This window comes from Hyperolius riggenbachi, chromosome 1 (genome assembly GCF_040937935.1).
Source record: "Hyperolius riggenbachi isolate aHypRig1 chromosome 1, aHypRig1.pri, whole genome shotgun sequence".
In the NCBI taxonomy this organism is placed as follows: domain Eukaryota; kingdom Metazoa; phylum Chordata; class Amphibia; order Anura; family Hyperoliidae; genus Hyperolius; species Hyperolius riggenbachi.
This window is the reverse complement of record NC_090646.1, coordinates 128,940,896-128,960,936: the sequence shown is the minus strand read 5'-3', so window position 1 is coordinate 128,960,936 and position 20,041 is coordinate 128,940,896. Positions and strand designations below refer to the sequence as shown.

The 20,041-nt window shown below is 44.6% G+C and overlaps 1 protein-coding gene across 2 annotated transcripts in view; it reads right to left on the bottom strand.

Annotated features, from left to right (window-relative positions):
• ATP10D (ATPase phospholipid transporting 10D (putative)) overlaps positions 1-20,041 on the bottom strand; it is a 121,699-nt gene that overhangs the window by 54,641 nt on the left and 47,017 nt on the right. For both annotated transcript variants that reach the window (XM_068278532.1, XM_068278533.1), the window contains exons 3-7: positions 19,399-19,593; positions 15,729-15,927; positions 5,107-5,192; positions 880-986; positions 585-716 (exon numbers count right to left, since the gene is read on the bottom strand). In XM_068278532.1, coding sequence (XP_068134633.1) covers positions 585-716; positions 880-986; positions 5,107-5,192; positions 15,729-15,927; positions 19,399-19,593 — 719 coding nt within the window. The remainder of the gene's footprint in view (positions 1-584; positions 717-879; positions 987-5,106; positions 5,193-15,728; positions 15,928-19,398; positions 19,594-20,041) is intronic.

Genomic DNA, 20,041 nt, shown 5'->3' with positions numbered 1-20,041 from the left:
AGTGAGTCTTACCTAGCAAAAACGAGGATACTGATTGGTCCACATTAACCAATGAGAATTTTCTCTGTAGCAGGAGTATTCCAATTGGTTCTTTTGCAAACCAACAGGATGCTCCATGCTTCCTGGTCTCTGGGACGAGACGATCGGGGGCAGCAGCACTGAACTTCCACGGGACAGGCATGAGTTTTTCATGCAGTGGGACGCCGAGTGGGAACAGACACCATAGGCTTACATTGCGTCTGATTTGTGGTGCATTCGCGGTCCAGTTGCGGAAAAATGCAGCACGTTGGGACTTTGCATTTGCATGCATTGCAAAGATGCGTGTAAACGCATCCTATTAATAACATAGGATGCGTTTACCGTCCGTTTTTGCAATTACTCTTTAGTGTCAACTGTTTGTGCTTCATTTCTTGACCTCAGAGTTCTAGGATTCAAATCAAAGTGATAGGGGTCCCGGGAACAGGATATGAGGCAAAATATCTTCAACGGGGATGAAGAAAGCTGTAGAGTTCTGCAAAGTCTCATTGTTGATGCTAAACTATTTCTGAATGTTTCAGAACAAAATGAAAGCAGTACTAACTCACCCAGCGCTGCAGTCAAACACATGACCAGCAGAAGGAGAACACACCACATGATATCAGTGTTCAGCTTCCTCTCCAGTTTGCTGCGTTTATATCGGGGGCCACTGTTGTTCAACATTGTTTTTGTTTCATGTCCTGCGCAGAAAAGGGGAAAACCAAATCGTTCACCAGTTAAGTTATAACTCATTATCAGTTGTTATTATTGATGATTCATTGTAAATGTCAGCAAACACTGCAGTACACATGAATCTTTTCTAATTGCCTATTAGCCAAAGCAAAGACATGTAAGGGCACTAACCTGCATAAACCACTATGCCAACAACAGTCTCCGTATTCCTTACAACACATCCTCGCAGTAACACGTTCTGGATACTCAGCCCGATTTTTTCTTTGTCCGGATGTGACCTTACATTTCCAGGAAAATAAAAAAAATAAATAATTTCAGCGTATTTTATGCATGTGAAGAAACGGAAGTGCCATAATGCAATAGTCTTAAAGGGAACCTGAACAGTGAAAAAAAAATAATCTGGGATTTACCTGGGGCTAACTCCAGCCCCCCCGTAGCCCGTGAGGTCCCTTGGCATCCTCTGGGTCCCGTACGTGGTCCAGTTTGCCTGGTGACTTCAGGCAAAGTTGTGCAACTGGCCATGCTCGGGCCTGCACGCACCCGGGTTGATCATGCGCGTTACTATAAGCCTCCTGCGCAGTTCAGTCTTTCAAGAACCGCACATGCACAGGAGGAGTACGGCGACGCTTGTGATCAAGAAGGGCTGTGCATGCGCAGTTGTGCACAATTTCGATTGAAGTTGCCAGGCTAACGGGGTCACTAGCGGGACCACAGACGGGACCAGGAGAACACAGAGACACCTCTTGGGCTACAGGTGGCGGAGGAAGCCCCAGGTAAGTCCAGATTTGGTTTTGGTATTATTTTTCCATAGTTTAGGGTCCCTTTAAAGCAAGCCTGAAGCAAATATTGTACAGGATCTTCTCAAAAAATTAGCATATTGTGATAAAGGTCATTATTTTCTGTAATGTACTGATAAACATTAGACTTTCATATATTTTAGATTCAAATACACACAACTGAAGTAGTTCAAGCCTTTTATTGTTTTAATATTGATGATTTTGGCATACAGCTCATGAAAACCCAAATTTCCTATCTCAAAAAATTAGCATATTTCATCCGACCAATAAAATTAAAGTGTTTTTAAAACAAAAAGAGTCAACCTTCAAATAATTATGTTCAGTTATGCACTCAATACTTGGTTGGGAATCCTTTTGCAGAAATGACTGCTTCAATGCGGCGTGGCATGGAGGCAATCAGCCTGTGGCACTGTTCAGGTGTTATGGAGGCCCAGGATGCTTCGATAGCGGCCTTAAGCTCATCCAGAGTGTTGGGTCTTGCGTCTCTCAACTCTCTCTTCACAATATCCCACAGATTCTCTATGGGGTTCAGGTCAGGAGAGTTGGCAGGCCAATTGAGCACAGTAATACCATGGTCAGTAAACCATTCACCAGTGGCTTTGGCACTGTGAGCAGGTGCCAGGTCGTGCTGAAAAATGAAATCTTCATCTCCATAAAGCTTTTCAGCAGATGGAAGCATGAACCCACTTTTGAACCAGAAACAGCGGCAGAAGCATCTGACCTGGGCTACAGAGAAGCAGCACTGGACTGTTGCTCAGTGGTCCAAAGTACTTTTTTCGGATGAAAGCAACTTTTACATGTCATTCGGAAATCAAGGTGCCAGAGTCTGGAGGAAGACTGGGGAGAGGGAAATGCCAAATTGCCTGAAGTCCAGTGTCAAGTACCCACAGTCAGTGATGGTCTGGGGTGCCATGTCAGCTGCTGGTGTTGGTCCACTGTGTTTTATCAAGGGCAGGTTCAATGCAGCTAGCTGTCAGGAGATTTTGGAGCACTTCATGCTTCCATCTGCTGAAAAGCTTTATGGAGATGAAGATTTAATTTTTCAGCACGACCTGGCACCTGCTCACAGTGCCAAAAGCACTGGTAAATAGTTTATACTGACCATGGTATTACTGTGCTCAATTGGCCTGCCAACTCTCCTGACCTGAACCCCATAGAGAATCTGTGGGATATTGTGAAGAGAAAGTTGAGAGACACAAGACCCAACACTCTGGATGAGCTTAAGGCCGCTATCGAAGCATCCTGGGCCTCCATAACACCTGAGCAGTGCCACAGGCTGATTGCCTCCATGCCACGCCGCATTGAAGCAGTCATTTCTGCAAAAGGATTCCCGACCAAGTATTGAGTGCATAACTGAACATAATTATTTGAAGGTTGACTTTTTTTTTTTTTTTAAAAACACTTCTTTTATTGGTCGGATGAAATATGCAAATTTTTTGAGATAGGAAATTTGAGTTTTCATGAGCTGTATGCCAAAATCATCAATATTAAAAGAATAAAAGGCTTGAACTACTTCAAGGGAAGGTTCAGGGAGGGTGGGGAAAAAATAAAAATCAATTTCCACTTACCTGGGGCTTCCTCCAGCCCGTGGCAGGCAGGAGGTGCCCTCGCCGCCGCTCCGCAGGCTCCCGGTGGTCTCCGGTGGCCGACCCGACCTGGCCAGGCCGGCTGCCAGGTCGGGCTCTTCTGTGCTCCAAGTCCTTGTACTTCTGCGTCCCACGCCGGCGCTCTGACGTCATCGGACGTCCGCCGGGCTGTACTGCGCATGCGCAGAACTACTGCGCATGCGCAGTACAGCCCGGCGGACGTCCGATGACGTCAGAGCGCCGGCGTGGGACGCAGAAGTACAAGGACTTGGAGCGCAGAAGAGCCCGACCTGGCAGCCGGCCTGGCCAGGTCGGCCACCGGAGACCACCGGGAGCCTGCGGAGCGGCGGCGAGGGCACCTCCTGCCTGCCACGGGCTGGAGGAAGCCCCAGGTAAGTGGAAATTGATTTTTATTTTTTCCCCACCCTCCCTGAACCTTCCCTTTCAGTTGTGTGTATTTGAATCTAAAATATATGAAAGTCTAATGTTTATCAGTACATTACAGAAAATAATGAACTTTATCACAATAGGCTAATTTTTTGAGAAGATCCTGTATATTTATTATTGTAAGTGTAGTACATTATTGTAGGTGTAGTACAGCTAAGAAATAGAACATTAATAGCAAAGAAATGAGTCTCATTGTTTTCCAGTACAGGAAGTTAACCTCCATGGCGGTAATCCCGAGCTAGGGTCGGGGCTGAAAAAACGCAGCTCAGATCGGTAATCTCGGCCTGTGCTCGGGGTAGCCGCCGGAGGCTTTGTGCAGAGCAATGCGCGCAGCGGGCGTTTTTACATACCTCCCGGAGGATCCCGACGTCGGTCGCCATTCTTCTTTCGCTCCTCTGAGGCTCTCCCTTCTCCTGGTGAGATCGCCGACTGTATCATGACGACAGCCGGCAATCTTAATTTAGAGTTGCAGTGCCACCTGGAGAATGGATGGATAACTGCAGAGCTGGAGCCAGGGAGGTGAGCGATTGTGGAAATGCTGCAGATCTCCCTGGCAATATGATTTTTTTCTAGGTTTTAAGGTCTGAAAGGGTGCAAAAAAATTGCACTGCTTTTAGACCCTAAAATCTGGAAAGAATCATACCGCCAAGGGGGTTAAGAAATTTCAGTTATTCATGCAAAAGAGCTTCTCTGAGCTCTTCAACCCAACTTGGGTGGAAGACAGTCATGTTTTCTGAAGCACTTATAAATCAAAGAAACGGAGAGAGACAGAATTTTTGATAAGGCTTTACTGCAGGGAAGATTAAAGGGTCATTAGCTCTGATCTGTTTTAGAGCTTAAAATACAGCAAGTGTGGTTTGTAAATTGCAAATATGACAGAATAATGCAATGTTATATTAACAAAAAGCTATATATCTGAAAATAAAAATATGAGACGCTTTTCTTTGTTACTAACGGTCTATTAATTAGTCGTAATACACAAACAGTTCATTATATCATACTTTTTTTTTGTCCCTTTAAAAAAACCTACAATCTAGATAGTTTCTGAAAGAGCTATTTAGGTAAAAGTCCCCCTCTCTAAATATAAGCATGTGCTATACATCTACACAATCCTCTTGTGCAGAGGGAGAAGGTGGAGGTGGCTTTACCACCCCTGCCCCACCTCTGAACACCCAAACAGGTGAATTGATAAAAAACATGCTTATATGGCTGGGGGGTAATTGAGGACGATTTCAGCTGAAGTTACGGTAAGTAACCAGCATTTTGGGGTCTGTAAAACTTGTTTATAAAGCAAACACCCACACATGCTTGATCAGAATGAGATCTAGAAAATCTGGAGGTCAAAGAAACCAAGTGACTGTCCCAATGTTCTACTCTTTTCCCATTGCAGACTCTGACACTGATGGAGAGAAGTCAGCATGGGCACAGTCCGGCCTATAGTCATGTCATCTGTCAATAGTGTAAGTGTTGTGGCTCATCTGTGTACATTATTCTAGCAGTCAAGATATGAAACATGCAAGTCACTATATTTTCTCACAGAAATCAGAGCCTGCTGTATGTGAACTTACAGGAACCCTTTAAATCTGCCAAGATCACTGTTGGGCGACTCGCACTGTATTCTGCTGAAAAACTGTTCGGGATCAAGCTTGCCATCCTTCAAAACAAGAGAGAGAGTCTGTTAATCTTTCATGCATGAGAACCAACTGCAGTGATTATATCTACATGGGGAACCTTTAAAGTGGACCTGAACTCTTGCACTGGATAGAAGAAAAACAGAGAAATGCACCCTGTATGTACTTAGAGAGTATAGCCTGTCTAATCCCCCCTCATCTGTAATCAATCCCAAGTGTAATTTGATCATTGATAAACACAGGATGGCAAGTGTCTGGATAGTGTATTGGTTAAGGGCACTGCCTTTGACATGAGTGACCAGGGTTTGAATGCTGGCTAGGGTCAGTACCTGTTCAGTAAGGAATTGAAGGCAAGACTCCCTAACACTGCAGGGTGGCCCCTTGAGCGCGTCCCAGTGGCTGCAGCTCTTGAGCGCTTTGAGTCCGACAGGAGAAAATCGCAATACAAATGTCAAGATTATATATTATAACAAGATGTCTGCTTTCATGAAAGCAGGAAGTAGACAAACTGCAGATTTGTTGCAGGATTTGTATCAGCTGTAACAAAGACATGTTGTTCTTTAAAGAGAATCTGTACTCTAAAAGGTTATCTTTTAGAGCGGAGATGAAGTTCTGAGTTCAGGTCCGCTTTAAAGGTTTATAATCAAATCCCAAAATGTTCTACTGTCTGATAATTCGTTCCACGTTCTGAACAGAGCATCCACTTAGTCATCTGATGAAGGTGGTCCCTTCTGGAGAGGCGAGGTGCTCAGGTCACAAAAGTCACTCCAAAATAAACCATCTAAGAGGCTGGTTATTTTGGGACAATAAAGGGGATGGACAGACACTGCATCTGGGCACAGCAGGGGCCCAACCCTAAGTGAGAATTTTTCACCTTCTGTTTAAAATCACTTTTCAGCACTCTGCAATTGAAAAAGTACAAAAAATAGGTGAAAAAGTACTGTCAAAATTATTGTGAGTATTTTCTTGCTTTCTGGGAGCTAAAAGGGAAGGTTCACACAGCACCTAAAAAAAAATAAAAATACAAATCCACTTACCTGAGGCTCCCTCCAGCCCGTGGCAGGCAGGAGGGGCCCTCAGCGCCGCTCCGCAGGCTCCCGGTCTTCTCCGATGGTGCACCCGACCTGGTCACGCCGGCTTCCAGGTCGGGCTCTTCTGCGCTCCAAAATGCACCTCACGGGGGTCATCGGACGTCCTCCGGGCTGTACTGCGCAGGCGCAGAACTACTGCTGCCGAGGGCACGTCCTGCCTGCCACGGGCTGGAGGAAGCCCCAGGTAAGTGGATTTGTATTTTTATTTATTTAGGGGCTGCGTGAACCTTCCCTTCAAAGTGTACCAGAGCTGAAAATTAAAAAGATTTATACATACCTGGGGCTTCCTCCAGCCCCATCTGCCTGGATCGCTCCCATGCCGCCGTCCTTCGCTGCCCGCAGCTACAAGAACCGGGTCCCCGCACTTCCGTCAGTGTAGCGTAAGAAGTGCGCTGTTAGCGCAGTTGCTGGAGAGAGAAACGGAGAAGGCGCACTTCTTCTGCGTAGACTGGCTCTGATAAAGTCAGTGACTGGACCCAGTTCTCGTAGCTGTGGGCGGCATGGGAGCGATCCAGGCAGATGGAGCGATCCAGGCAGATGGGGCTGGAGGAAGCCCCAGGTATGTATAAAATCTTTTTAATAATGTCAGCTCTGAGTCCGTTTAAAGGGCATTTTATTGATAAGATGTGAAAATACCACCTAGGAGAAAACTTGAAATGGATTAGCCCCTAGAAGCACTACAGTCTATATCACATCTACACACCTAGCACTGATTTAACCATCTCTTTGTTAAATACATTAGCTCTCGAGGCCAGGAGCCCTCCGCGGACTACTTAGTCGTGACCTCATGGCTATGTAGTGCGCATGCGTTCTGCTCACTGACCCAGAAGTAGCTTCGGGGGCCTATACAAGATAACGAAGGAGGGAGGAGAAGAACGGGGGTAGCAGTGGGCATGAGGACTGCTTGCTACTCATGCATGCTTCCTCAGTTTTGAAAAGTTATGCGAGCGAAGGTATCCTTTAAGGTTATAGTACACCGAATAGTAGCAAAGAAAGTGTTAAGGCAGTCCACACGCATGCATGCACACACTATACTACACTATCTACACACACAAGGTTTTGCTGATTCAGGTCTATAAAACCAGTGCAATTTGTAAAGAAGTTTGTTTATCTTCCTGTTCCATGCTTTGAGTCATTTTATATGCCAAGCTAATAATACTTCTCATATCCGGCATTCTTCTTAGTAAGCAGATCACGTGTTTTATGTCTGCACTCTTACTCCTCCCCCTTGTAATAATCATATCTTGTTAAAAGGGCAATCTAAGCAATCAGGGCCCCTCAGATACAGTATGCACAGAACACAATTCTACAGAGAAAACCGCACCAGAAGCCCTTGCATGTGATATAGTAAATGTGTACATGTATAAACATTGTAACCGCCATCAGCCATTAACAATGACAGCATAGTAGTTTAGTTTACAGATGACAAAAGGGGCAGAGCAGAGCTCCAAGTCAGAAAAATCAAGGTCAATATTCAAGTTTTAGCTTATGATCTTAGAACTCGGTTTTTGTTATTATATAGCATTGACATCTTCCGCAGCGATGTACAAAGTATATTGTTTTGTAACTGTTGCTCAGAAGGGCTCACAATCTAATGCCTACAATAAAGCCCCTCCTACATTAGCGCGCTGCATCGCTGCAAGGGCCATGCAAGTCTATGAAGACTTGCACACTTCACGCGATACGGTGTGCCAGAAGTATCCAAACCGCCGCAAAGTCTGCAGCGCGTTATCTGCAGCGCGTTATCGCATGATCCGTGCCTACAGCACGAATTATGCAGCAATGCAAGTCAATGGGTGATGCAGAAAGTGTAAGCAATGGGAGTGCAGAGCGGCATGCGAGTGCTGACCAACGAGAATCCCAGTGACATACTTCCTGCCCCAACAACCAGACAACCAGAAAAAGGACCACCTGACATCATTATTAGTTCATTAGAGCAAAAAAGGAAAAATCCAGGATATAATTGGATGCAAAAATATCTTTATTGATAGCCACTACAATTTAAAAACAATTAAAACCATAAGACCAACCAACAATACTTCCTGCCCAGCAGGACGCAGCAACGCGCCGACTGTGTTTTCTACTACTCTGGACAAAGGAAAAAACAATACAAAAACAATTGGATGTAGCAGAGCAAGTCTGTGTGATGCTTACCGAAAGATATTTCTCTCCTTCATGTGCTCCACTATAAGCACAAAAAACTTCCCATCTCTATGAGCCCCCCCCCCCAATACATCTGCATCACCAGCCAGGCTGTCTATCTTCCCTGACCTCCCTACAATCATATGTCTTGATGCTGCATTTGCTCTTCAACAGTTGCCACATACTGTGTGCATCCTAGAAGGGACATGGAGCCATGACTAGGATTGGTCAATGACATACAAATAATCCCAAATAAAAGATTATGCAAATTCCATATGCCAATTTATGCATCTTGAAAATGGACCAATCAAATTTCACCTTGGCGGAATTTGATTGTTCCATATATTTGCATAATTCTGCAAAATCTCCGAAACATTTGCAATTCGTGGACCATCTATCCTTAGCCGTGATGAGTAAACAACAAATGGGGAGTAGGGACCTCAATGAGATGCAAATTTCTCCTTGCATTCAAATTTCATGTGAACCACTTCAGGACCACAGTCTTTTCGCCCCTTAAGGACCAGAGCCTTTTTCTCCATTCAGACCACTGCAGCTTTCACGGTTTATTGCTCGGTCATACAACCTACCACCTAAAGGAATTTTACCTCCTTTTCTTGTCACTAATACAGCTTTCTTTTGCTGCTATTTGATTGCTGCTGCGACTTTTAGTTTTTATTATATTCATCAAAAAATACATGAATTTTGGCAAAAAAATGACTTTTTTAACTTGCTGTGCTGACATTTTTCAAATAAAGTAAAATTTCCTATACATTTGAGCGCGAAAGTTATTCTGCTACATGTCTTTGATAAAAAAAAAAAAAAACATTCAGTGTATATTTATTGGATTGGGTAAAAGTTATAGCGTTTACAAACTATGGTGCCAAAAGTGAATTTTCCCATTTTCAAGCATCTCTGACTTTTCTGCGCACCTGTCAGGTTTCATGAGGGGCTAAAATTCCAGGATAGTACAAATACCCCCCAAATGACCCCATTTTGGAAAGAAAACATCCCAAAGTATTCAGTGAGAGGCATGGTGAGTTCATAGAAGATTTTATTTTTTGTCACAAGTTAGCGGAAAATGACACTTTCTGACAAAAAAAAAGAAAAAAAAAAAGTTTCCATTTCTTCTAACTTGCGACAAAAAAAAAAAATGAAATCTGCCACGGACTCACTATGCTCCTCTCTGAATACCTTGAAGTGTCTACTTTCCAAAATGGGGTCATTTGTGGGGTGTGTTCACTGTCCTGGCATTTTGGGGGGTGCCTAATTGTAAGCACCCCTGTAAAGCCTAAAGATGCTCATTGGACTTTTGGCCCCTTAGCGCAGTTAGGCTGCAAAAAAGTGCCACACATGTGGTATTGCCGTACTCAGGAGAAGTAGTATAATGTGTTTTGGGGTGTATTTTTACACATACCCATGCTGGGTGGGAGAAATATCTCCGTAAATGACAATTGATTTATTTTTTTTACACACAATTGTCTATAGAGATATTTCGCCCACTCAGCATGGGTATGTGGAAAAATACACCCCAAAACACATTATACTACTTCTCCTGAGTACGGCGATACCACATGTGTGGCACTTTTTTGCACCCTAACTGCGCTAAGGGGCCCAAAGTTCAATGAGTACCTTTAGGATTTCACAGGTCATTTTGCGACATTTGGTTTCAAGACTACTCCTCACAGTTTAGGGCCCCTAAAATGCCAGGACAGTATAGGAACCCCACAAATTACCCCATTTTAGAAAGAAGACACCCCAAGGTATTCTGTTAGGAGTATGGTGAGTTCATACAAGATTTTTTTTTTGTCACAAGTTAGCGGAAAATGACACTTTGTGAAAAAAAAACCAATACATATCAATTTCCGCTAACTTGTGACAAAAAATAAAATCTTCTATGAACTCATCATACACCTAACAGAATACCTTGGGGTGTCTTCTTTCTAAAATGGGGTCACTTGTGGGGTTCCTATACTGCCCTGGCATTTTAGGGGCCCTAAACCGTGAGGAGTAGTCTTGAACCCAAATGTCTCAAAATGACCTGTGAAATCCTAAAGGTACTCATTGGACTTTGGGCCCCTTAGCACAGTTAGGCTGCAAAAAAGTGTCACACATGTGGTATCGTCGTACTCAGAAGAAGTAGTATAATGTGTTTTGTGGTGTATTTTTACATATAACCATGCTGGGTGGGAGAAATATCTCTGTAAATGACACATTTTTTGATTTTTTTTTACACACAATTGTCCATTTACAGAGAGATTTCTCCCACCCAGCATGGGTATGTGTAAAAATACACCACAAAACACATTATACTACTTCTCCTGAGTATGGGGATACCACATGTGTGACACTTTTTTGCAGCCTAGGTGCGCTAAGGGGCCCAACGTCCTATTCACAGGTCATTTTGAGGCATTTGTTTTCTAGACTACTCCTCACGGTTTAGGGCCCCTAAAATGCCAGGGCAGTATAGGAACCCCACAAGTGACCCCATTTTAGAAAGAAGACACCCCAAGGTATTCCGTTAGGGGTATGGTGAGTTCATAGAAGATTTTATTTTTTGTCACACGTTAGAAGATTTTATTTTTTGTCAAAAGTTAGCGGAAATTAGATTTTTATTGTTTTTTTCACAAAGTGTCATTTTTCACTAACGTGTGACAAAAAATAAAATCTTCTATGAACTCATCATACACCTAACAGAATACCTTGGGGTGTCTTCTTTCTAAAATGGGGTCACTTGTGGGGTTCCTATACTGCCCTGGCATTTTACGGGCCCAAAACTGTGAGTAGTCTGGAAACCAAATTTCTCAAAATGACTGATCAGGGGTATAAGCATCTGCAAATTTTGATGACAGGTGGTCTATGAGGGGGCAAATTTTGTGGAACCGGTCATAAGCAGGGTGGCCTCTTAGATGACAGGATGTTTTGGGCCTGATATGATGGATAGGAGTGCTAGGGGGGTGACAGGAGGTGATTGATGGGTGTCTCAGGGGGCGGTTAGAGGGGAAAATAGATGCAATCAATGCACTGGGGAGGTGATCGGAAGAGGGTCTGAGGGGGACCTGAGGGTTTGGCCGAGTGATCAGGAGCCCACACGGGGCAAATTAGGGCCTGATCTGATGGGTAGGTGTGCTAGGGGGTGACAGGAGGTGATTGATGGGTGTCTCAAGGTGTGATTAGAGGGGGGAAATAGATGCAAGCAATGCACTAGCGAGGTGATCAGGGCTGGGGTCTGAGGACGTTCTGAGGTGTGGGCGGGTGATTGGGTGCCCGCAAGGGGCAGATTAGGGTCTAATCTGATGGGTAACCGTGACAGGTGGTGATAGGGGGTGATTGATGGGTAATTAGTGGGTGTTTAGAGGAGAGAAGAGATGTAAACACTGCACTTGGGAGGTGATCTGATGTCGGATCTGCGGGCGATCTATTGGTGTGGGTGGGTGATCAGATTGCCCGCAAGGGGCAGGTTAGGGGCTGATTGATGGGTGGCAGTGACAGGGGGTGATTGATGGGTGGCAGTGACAGGGGGTGATTGATAGGTGATTGACAGGTGATCAGTGGGTTATTACAGGGAATAACAGATGTAAATATTGCACTGGCGAATTGATAAAGGGGGGTCTGAGGGCAATCTGAGCGTGTGGGCGGGTGATTGGGTGCCCGCAAGGGGTAGATTAGGGTCTAATCTGATGGGTAACAGTGACAGGTGGTGATAGGGGGTGATTGATAGGTGATTGATGGGTAATTAGTGGGTGTTTAGAGGAGAGAAGAGATGTAAACACTGCACTTGGGAGGTGATCTGATGTCGGATCTGCGGGCGATCTATTGGTGTGGGTGGGTGATCAGATTGCCCGCAAGGGGCAGGTTAGGGTCTGATTGATGGGTAGCAGTGACAGGGGGTGATTGACTGGTGATTGACGGGTGATTGACAGGTGATCAGGGGGGATAGATGCATACAGTACACGGGGGGGGGGGGGGTGTCTGGGGGGGAGGGGCTGGGGAGAATCTGAGGGGTGGGGGGTGATCAGGAGGGGGCAGTGGGCAGGGGGGGGGGGGGGATAAAAAAAATAGCGTTGACAGATAGTGACAGGGAGTGATTGATGGGTGATTAGGGGGGTGACTGGGTGCAAACAGTGGTCTGGGGGGTGGGCAGGGGGGGGTCTGAGGGGTGCTGTGGGCGATCAGGGGGCAGGGGGGGGGAAATCAGTGTGCTTGGGTGCAGACTAGGGTGGCTGCAGCCTGCCCTGGTGGTCCCTCGGACACTGGGACCACCAGGGCAGGAGGCAGCCAGTATAATAGGCTTTGTATACATTACAAAGCCTATTATACAATGTAAATGCGGCGATCCGGGTGCTAGTAACCCGCCGGCGCTTCCGAACGGCCGGCGGGTTACTACGAGCGGTGGGCGGAGCCAGTCCCCGGCGGCTGATCGCGTCACGAATGACGCGATCGCCGCATAGCCACTCCCGCAGCCGCCCCCGCCGATGGGCGTATTGCGGTCGTTTGGGCCCAGTCTTTGCCGCCGCCCATCGGCTGGGGGCGGTCGGCAAGTGGTTAATTATACGTAGCTTGAAACTTCCTGTCAATTTTTATTGGTCCAAGTTCACGCTGCATAACAGTTACATGAAATTTAAAGGCAAGGAGAAATTATTTACATCTCATTGGTCATCCCTAGTGAGGACATCTGACCTCACAATTTGTGATGGTCATGTCAAGGAGAACTCGTGGAGATGCATGCGAGCAGTTCGGTCAGGTGATAGATATGCAAGTCTCTGATTTGCTAGTCATGATCATGAAACAGAAAATCAGAGTACTGCAACTTTATCAGCTGATCAAACAAATCACATGCTTCCCCATGAGATCTCCTAGACATGACCAACACTACTCACGATGCATCCAGACAGAAAGAGTAATCAACTGCTAAAAAAAAGAAAAGAAAAACGTGACGGGGAAAGAGACATCTGGCTCCATCACATACAGGAAATGATAAAAGAAGCAAGCTGTGATTTTACACATGACTTTGTGCAATGTGTTTAAACTTTAAGGAAACCTGAAGTATCAAAAATAAAAAAAAGTTTCACTTACCTGGGGCCTCTGCCAGCCCCCTGCAGCTGATCCTCCGGTCCCCCGCCACGGCACAGTTTCATTATCACCGGCAAGACACTCCCGGTGACTGGAGCGTTAAGTAGGACGCCCGCGGCCAGGGTTGCGCAGGCGTAGTGGACAGCGACTGAAGTAAATGAAACTAAGCCGTGGCGGGAGACCGATGGATCGTTTAACAGCGCGGGCACAGGTTGGCTGCAGGGGGCTGGCAGAAGTCCCAGGTTTTTTTCTGGTACTTCAGGTTTCCTTTAAAGGACAACTGAAATGAGAAGTATATGGAGGCTGCCATATTTCTGTTTAAACAATACCAGTTGCTATTTGGTTGCAGTAGTGTCTGAATCACATCGGAAACAAGCAGCTGATCACAGATCTGACAATGTCAGAAACCCCTGATCTGCTGCATGCTTGTTCAGGGTCTATGGCTAAGTCCACACTAGGTACGTTAACGTATCCGTGGCTCCGTTTCTCAGGGCGGATCCAAACCGGAGCCACGGATACCAGTGTTTTAGAAAGCAGCTGTTTTCACCCATAAAAAAACCAAAAAAAACCAAAAAAAAACAAAAAAACAAAAAAACTGATCCGTCTGCGTGTGCGGGGACCAGTTTTCAAAACCTGAACAGAAGGTCCGGATCTGCTGCATTTTCATGCAATGGATCTGGACCCTGATACATGCAGGGGTAGTGGCAGGCAATAGAAAAACGGATCCCCCTCTACACAGGCAGATTTGGAAACAGAAACGGATTCGTTTCTGTGTCGCAGTCTTTGGGGGGAGAGGGGGGCCGCCATGCTGAAGGGGTATAGCAGGCAGGACAGGGGTGGCAGCGGTCAGTGGGACGTGCCCCCCTCCCTCACCTGGGTCCCCTCTACCCTTTCCAGCTACATGGCGCAAAACTTGTTAAATATTTAGCAGTGGCAAGCAGGGAGCTTACCTTCTCCTTCTACTTCCTCTACGTCACTGCCTGCAATGCTGCCCTCCGAAGTATAGGGGAGAAAGTAGGAGGAGCAGGAGGTAAGCTCCCCGCTGCTATACATTGTAACAAGTTTTGCGGCATGTAGCTGGAGGGGTAGTGGGGGCCCCAGGTGAGGGGGGGGGGGTTGAGGGGAACGTCCCCCATCCCCGCCGCCACCCCCCTCCTGCCTGCTATACCCTCCCAGTATGGTGGTTGCCTCTCCACCCAAGGCTGGGCAAACGGATCCAATCCTGAACGGACCAGTGTGGACCTAGCCTAAAAGTAGGAGGCTAGGTTCACAGTGGGACGCTGTGGAGCTGTGTTATAAAGTCTTAAAACATAGCTTACTGCACTGCAATGCTACTCCTATGGGACGTTCAAAGTGTGACGTTGCGGAGCTGTGTTATAAAGTCTTATAACATAGCTTACCGCACTGCAATGATGAGCCTATTGGACGTTCACAGTGTGATGTTAATGTCGCATTGTAACATGTAGCGTTATGGTAATGCTCTGCTGCAGTGTGTTACCTCTAAATGCACACGTTACCAGGTACAGGAAAGGACACTTTTCATTGCCTGTTTGGTTACAGTACCTACTTAATGCAATGGTAACACAGCTCTAACGTGCATTACCACTTTTTTGGTGCAATGCATTGCAATGTTGCGTTGTGACTAACGTTGCATCACAACCCAACGTCCCACTGTAAACCTTGCCTCAGAGGCAGAGGATCAGCAGGACCGCCAGGCAACTGGTATTGCTTAAAAATAAATAAATATGACAGACTCCATACTCCTCTTATTTCAGTTATCCTTTAATTAAAAAAAAAAAAAAAACAACCCTGGACAAAGTACGGCAAATCTAAAAATAAAATGATTGGGCATGTAGAGTATTTGTGATCCAGGTGAGTGGCTTTGAATACAATTCAAGAACTGAGACGGCACACCAAAGGTTCAGCATACAACTGTATTGGAGCAGACAAAAGTGCAAGATACACAAGACATGTGTTTCAGGCGTTGCCCTTCCTCAGGTGTGAGTGGCTTTGAATACCTGATGCTGGCTACATACGATTTCAGGTCCGATCAATTTCTGATTCAATTCTGTTAACTTTTCTTGTCTATTTTTATTCACTTCTATGAGAAAAATAAGATCTGACATGGTGGAAATTATCTATCGAACCATCTACCTAACACAAAATTGTATGGTGTGTACCTAGCATAAGATGAACATGACAGCACAGCATAAAAGTGACACCAGCACAGGCAGGCTTACATCAGCTCATACTTACCACAGCACATCCTTTCACCACCTGTCTCTGCTTCAGGTTTGTTTCTCCATCAAGGCTTGCTGTCTCAATATGACAAATCCCATCAGGGTCTGAGGAGTTCAGCAGCACCATATCTGCAGGGATTACCTCGTCACACTGGAGCTTAATGAAATTCCCCACCTTAACATCTTTCCAATAGCAATCCACATACTTCTCTTTCCTGAGAGATGACAAAATCCATACATCAGACGAGACAATGCACAGGGATGTAAAGAAACCTGCAACCAGCTGGCTTATAAAGAAAGTAGAACATTCAGGGCCCTTTTCCACTAGCAATTGCTAGCGTTCGCACTAAACGCTAGCGATTGCTATTCAGCAAGTTTTTTTTCGGCGATTGCGTTTGCGATTTTCCTATGCAATGCACTGCATAACAAAATCACGGTAAAATTGCTCCGAGCCGCGATCGCGTTTTAGTAAAAATCTAATCGCGGTAGTGGAAATTACCTACCGCGATTCCTATGTTATTTAGCAAACCTTAGCGATTTGTGATTTAGCATCGCAATCGCCGCAAGTGGAAAAGGGAACTCCCGATCCTGAAGTTCTATTTATGTCACTGGATCACAGCAGTGTAGTGAGAGGGACACTGGAAAAAACTGGTAGCAGAGCAATGACCCCCTTCGCTGACTAGTCAGCACAGTGAAAAGAGCACTCAAAAGTACAGTTCCAATTAAACAGGCACATGTATAGTAGAAATCTGTACCAGTTTAAAAAGTGTGTGTAAAAGTTAACACATTGAGCATTGCTACCATTATGACTGTTCTAGGCTGAGGGCGTCCTTTGCTGTATTTTACATCAAACTTGAACTAAATGTTTCCTCTCTACTGTGTTCTCCATACCTATAACAATGTTTTACTAGTGACCATTGTCATCTCATTTTGCTGGACAGAACTGTGGAATGTACCATCTGCCGTTTCACGGGGGCTGCCTTCTTGCTTCTGCAAATTCAGAAAATGTCATTTACTGGAAAACTTGTGACAATGAAGACACTTAGGGCCTGAGCCCATAACGCAGTTGTGTCTGCTTTTCAGCAACACTTCAATGTTATAGATGCTGAAAAGCAGACAGAAGCAGACAACTGCGTTAGTGGGCTCAGGCCCTAAGGCATTATATGTCACACTGAGGATCACTCACGGACTTCTGCCCATTGACATGGTCAGCATTAACAGCTCTTAAGTATAGAGGATAATCGATTTTAAAAAAAAAATCAACGCAAAAATAGCTTTTAAACTTGTATAAACAGGTACAAAGGACAGAGGTGACACAGAGGGGGATACTGGAGGCACATAGGAGGTACAGGGGACAGAGATGGCACAGTGTTCTGACTTAAGAACACATTCAGGTTAAGAACGAACCTACAGTCCCTATCTCGTTCGTTAACCGAGGACTACCTGTATGTACTCCCAAGTCTGCTGCCAGATCCTATCCCCATTATATAACCCTTAAAACTTGCTGAACCTACACTATTTCCAAAGCTGTTAAAGGGACTCTGAGCAACCCTTATAGGCATGCCTTTAAGACTCCGACCAGTACTGTAAAGTACTAAAAGATGCATACCTTTCTGTAGCTTGTGCACTCCTCTTTCATTTGATGCCTGAATCGCCGTTCTACACCAAATAGTTTTTGTTCGATTTCAATTTAAACATCGCGGCTGCCAGCTTGGCTATGTTGTAACTTCCGGGTCACCCCTGTCTTCTCTGTTAGAGAAGTGCATCACTGAATGAAGCAGGAAGAGGAAGTGACACGCATGGCCATTGCAAGAGGCTCCTCCAGAGGGGTCATAGCATAGCACAACTTTGTTGGAAGTCGTCTGACTTAAAAGCATGCCCATGAGAGGTGCTCGGAGTCCCTTTAAGAAAGCAGCAAATCAGTGTTGCTAGAGGTCTGTTCTTTTCTCTGTACTTTGATGCATAAGGAGAGAACAGACAGCTAAAACAGCTGCAGTGAACAATCAAGAGTAGCCATAATGACAATGAGGGCCCATTCACACTAGAAGCGCTTTTCTGAGCGTTTTGCGACTGATTAGCGGTTTTTAAAATCACATCCATTCACTTTCATTAAAATTGCGGTAAAAATCACGGAAAAATCGCTGCAATTTCGCGATCGCATATGTGAAAATCGCAGAGATTTTTACAGCAATTTTAATAAAAGTGAATGGAAGTGATTTTAAAAAACGCTAATCAATCGCAAAATGCTCAGAAAAGCACTTCTAGTGTGAATGGGCCCACAGATATAAATACTATTAACCACTTTGGGACATGCAGTCTGTGACCCCCTTAAAGGACCAGGGTTTTTTTTTGGGGGGGGGGGGGGGGGGGGGTAATGCAGAAAAGGAGCAGTGATCAGTGTGACTGGCTCAGATACAGGGCTCTGCCGTCAGCCTCACAGGCCGGTCTGGAGGAGGTTACTTTTATTATTATTAACCTCCCTAGCGGTATGGACAGAAATGTCCGTTCAAAAAAACATGCTGTGAACAGTATAAACATGCATACACATCAATACTCTCCTGCACTGTATACTAGACCCTTGCTTGACACATTTTGGCAAGTTACAGGAAAAAAAAAGTTTTAAAAATACATTTTATCACTGTTTGCACAGAAATCCTGGGGAAATTGAACGCTGGGTAGGTTAAGGACATTAAAAGTTAGCATTGCTTTTTAAATGGTTTTTGTTTTGGTAAAATGAAAAACAAAAAAAAACATTTGTTTTTACTATTTTTTTTTTTTTTTGGTCCATTCATTTCTTTTTGTTTAACATAGGAGGAAAGATATTAGTTACAAAAAGAAAGCTTTATTTATTGATCCTTAAAAAAAGAAAAAAGTTATGCATAACATATGTCGGGTATACAGAATATAAGAGCTACTATCAGAGAAAGGTATTGCACGAATTAGAAGGAAAAAAAAAAAAAGAAGGATATAGAGCGAGATGGTTGCGCTTTTAATAGGAAGTACATCTCTACTTAAAATATCCTTGGGATTTCTGCATAGTGATTCACTGAAATGCATAAGGAGCATGATGCGCATCTAGAGAGATAAAAGTGTTAAATCCAATTCCCAGGCACAGATCTAAAAATAAAATCTAAGGGCTAGTTCAAACTCGGTGCTTGGAGCGCCACTAGCCCGCGATCGCATTCGGGCTCCACGTTCGATTGTAACTAAAATCTGACAATTCTGCTTGATTTGTGCTTGTGATTGCCGTTCAATAGAACAAGAATCAGAGCAATCACTCACGAAACTCTGCATGCAGCACATTTGCGATTAATCGAAATTGCAACCGCTGCAGTGTGAATGTATCCAGAGGGATACATTGCAGCATTGCTTTGCTGATTGCCAGCGATCAACAAAGCACTGAAGAAGCGCATGAGTGTGAACCAGCCTTAAGGCTGAATCCACACTATAAGCGCTTTTCTGAGCGCTTGTGATTTCTGAGTGCTTTTTAAAAATCACTCCCATTCACCTTCATTAAAATCGCGGTAAAAATCAAGTAAAAATCGCCGCGTATGCAATTGTGCGATTGCAGCAAATTTTACCGACAGGACTTTAAATGTACACATAGCACTGAAAAGTTATAATAAACAACAATTCACGATTCATCCAGGAAGCTCTGAAAAATACAAATACTGCCTGCTGCTTACCCACAGTATACTCTAGTCAGTGTATGGTTGATGACCTTATCGAGCTTGTACTTCCGGTAGTCTTCTAGACCGTCTTTAATGGCAATGATTGTCAGTACAGCCACCAGGGGAAGCATCGTAATCTCCTTCTGGAAAGCTTCTACCAGCGGTACCCAGTTCAGGAAGACCAGAAAGAGAAAATACAAATTGGCTGCCCTAAACAAAAAAAAAACACAGAAAACAAATCAATACAGACTGTAATAAATGCACACTTTATTTTTTAAATGAATATCAAAGAGTCTTGCAAAATACTTCAACCTTCAAATGCATGTTGACTATATAGTTTGACATCAGTTGATCAATTTTTCTTCAGTTTGAGTTAATGTTGGCACCAGCTCAGTTTCCCATTCGCTAGTGTTACTCTGACAAGAGGTGAACGTAAACTGAAGTAAAAAAAAAATTATGTACCTTAACCACTAAGGGATTTTACCCCTTTAGGACCAGAGCAATTTTCACCTGTCAGCGTTCCTCCTGTTCTTTTGCCAATAACTTAATCACAACTAACCAGAACAACATGGTCTAGTTTTTTTGCCACCAATTAGGCTTTCTTTGGAAGGTACATTATGCTAAGAATGATTTTATTCTAAACACATTTTAATTGGAA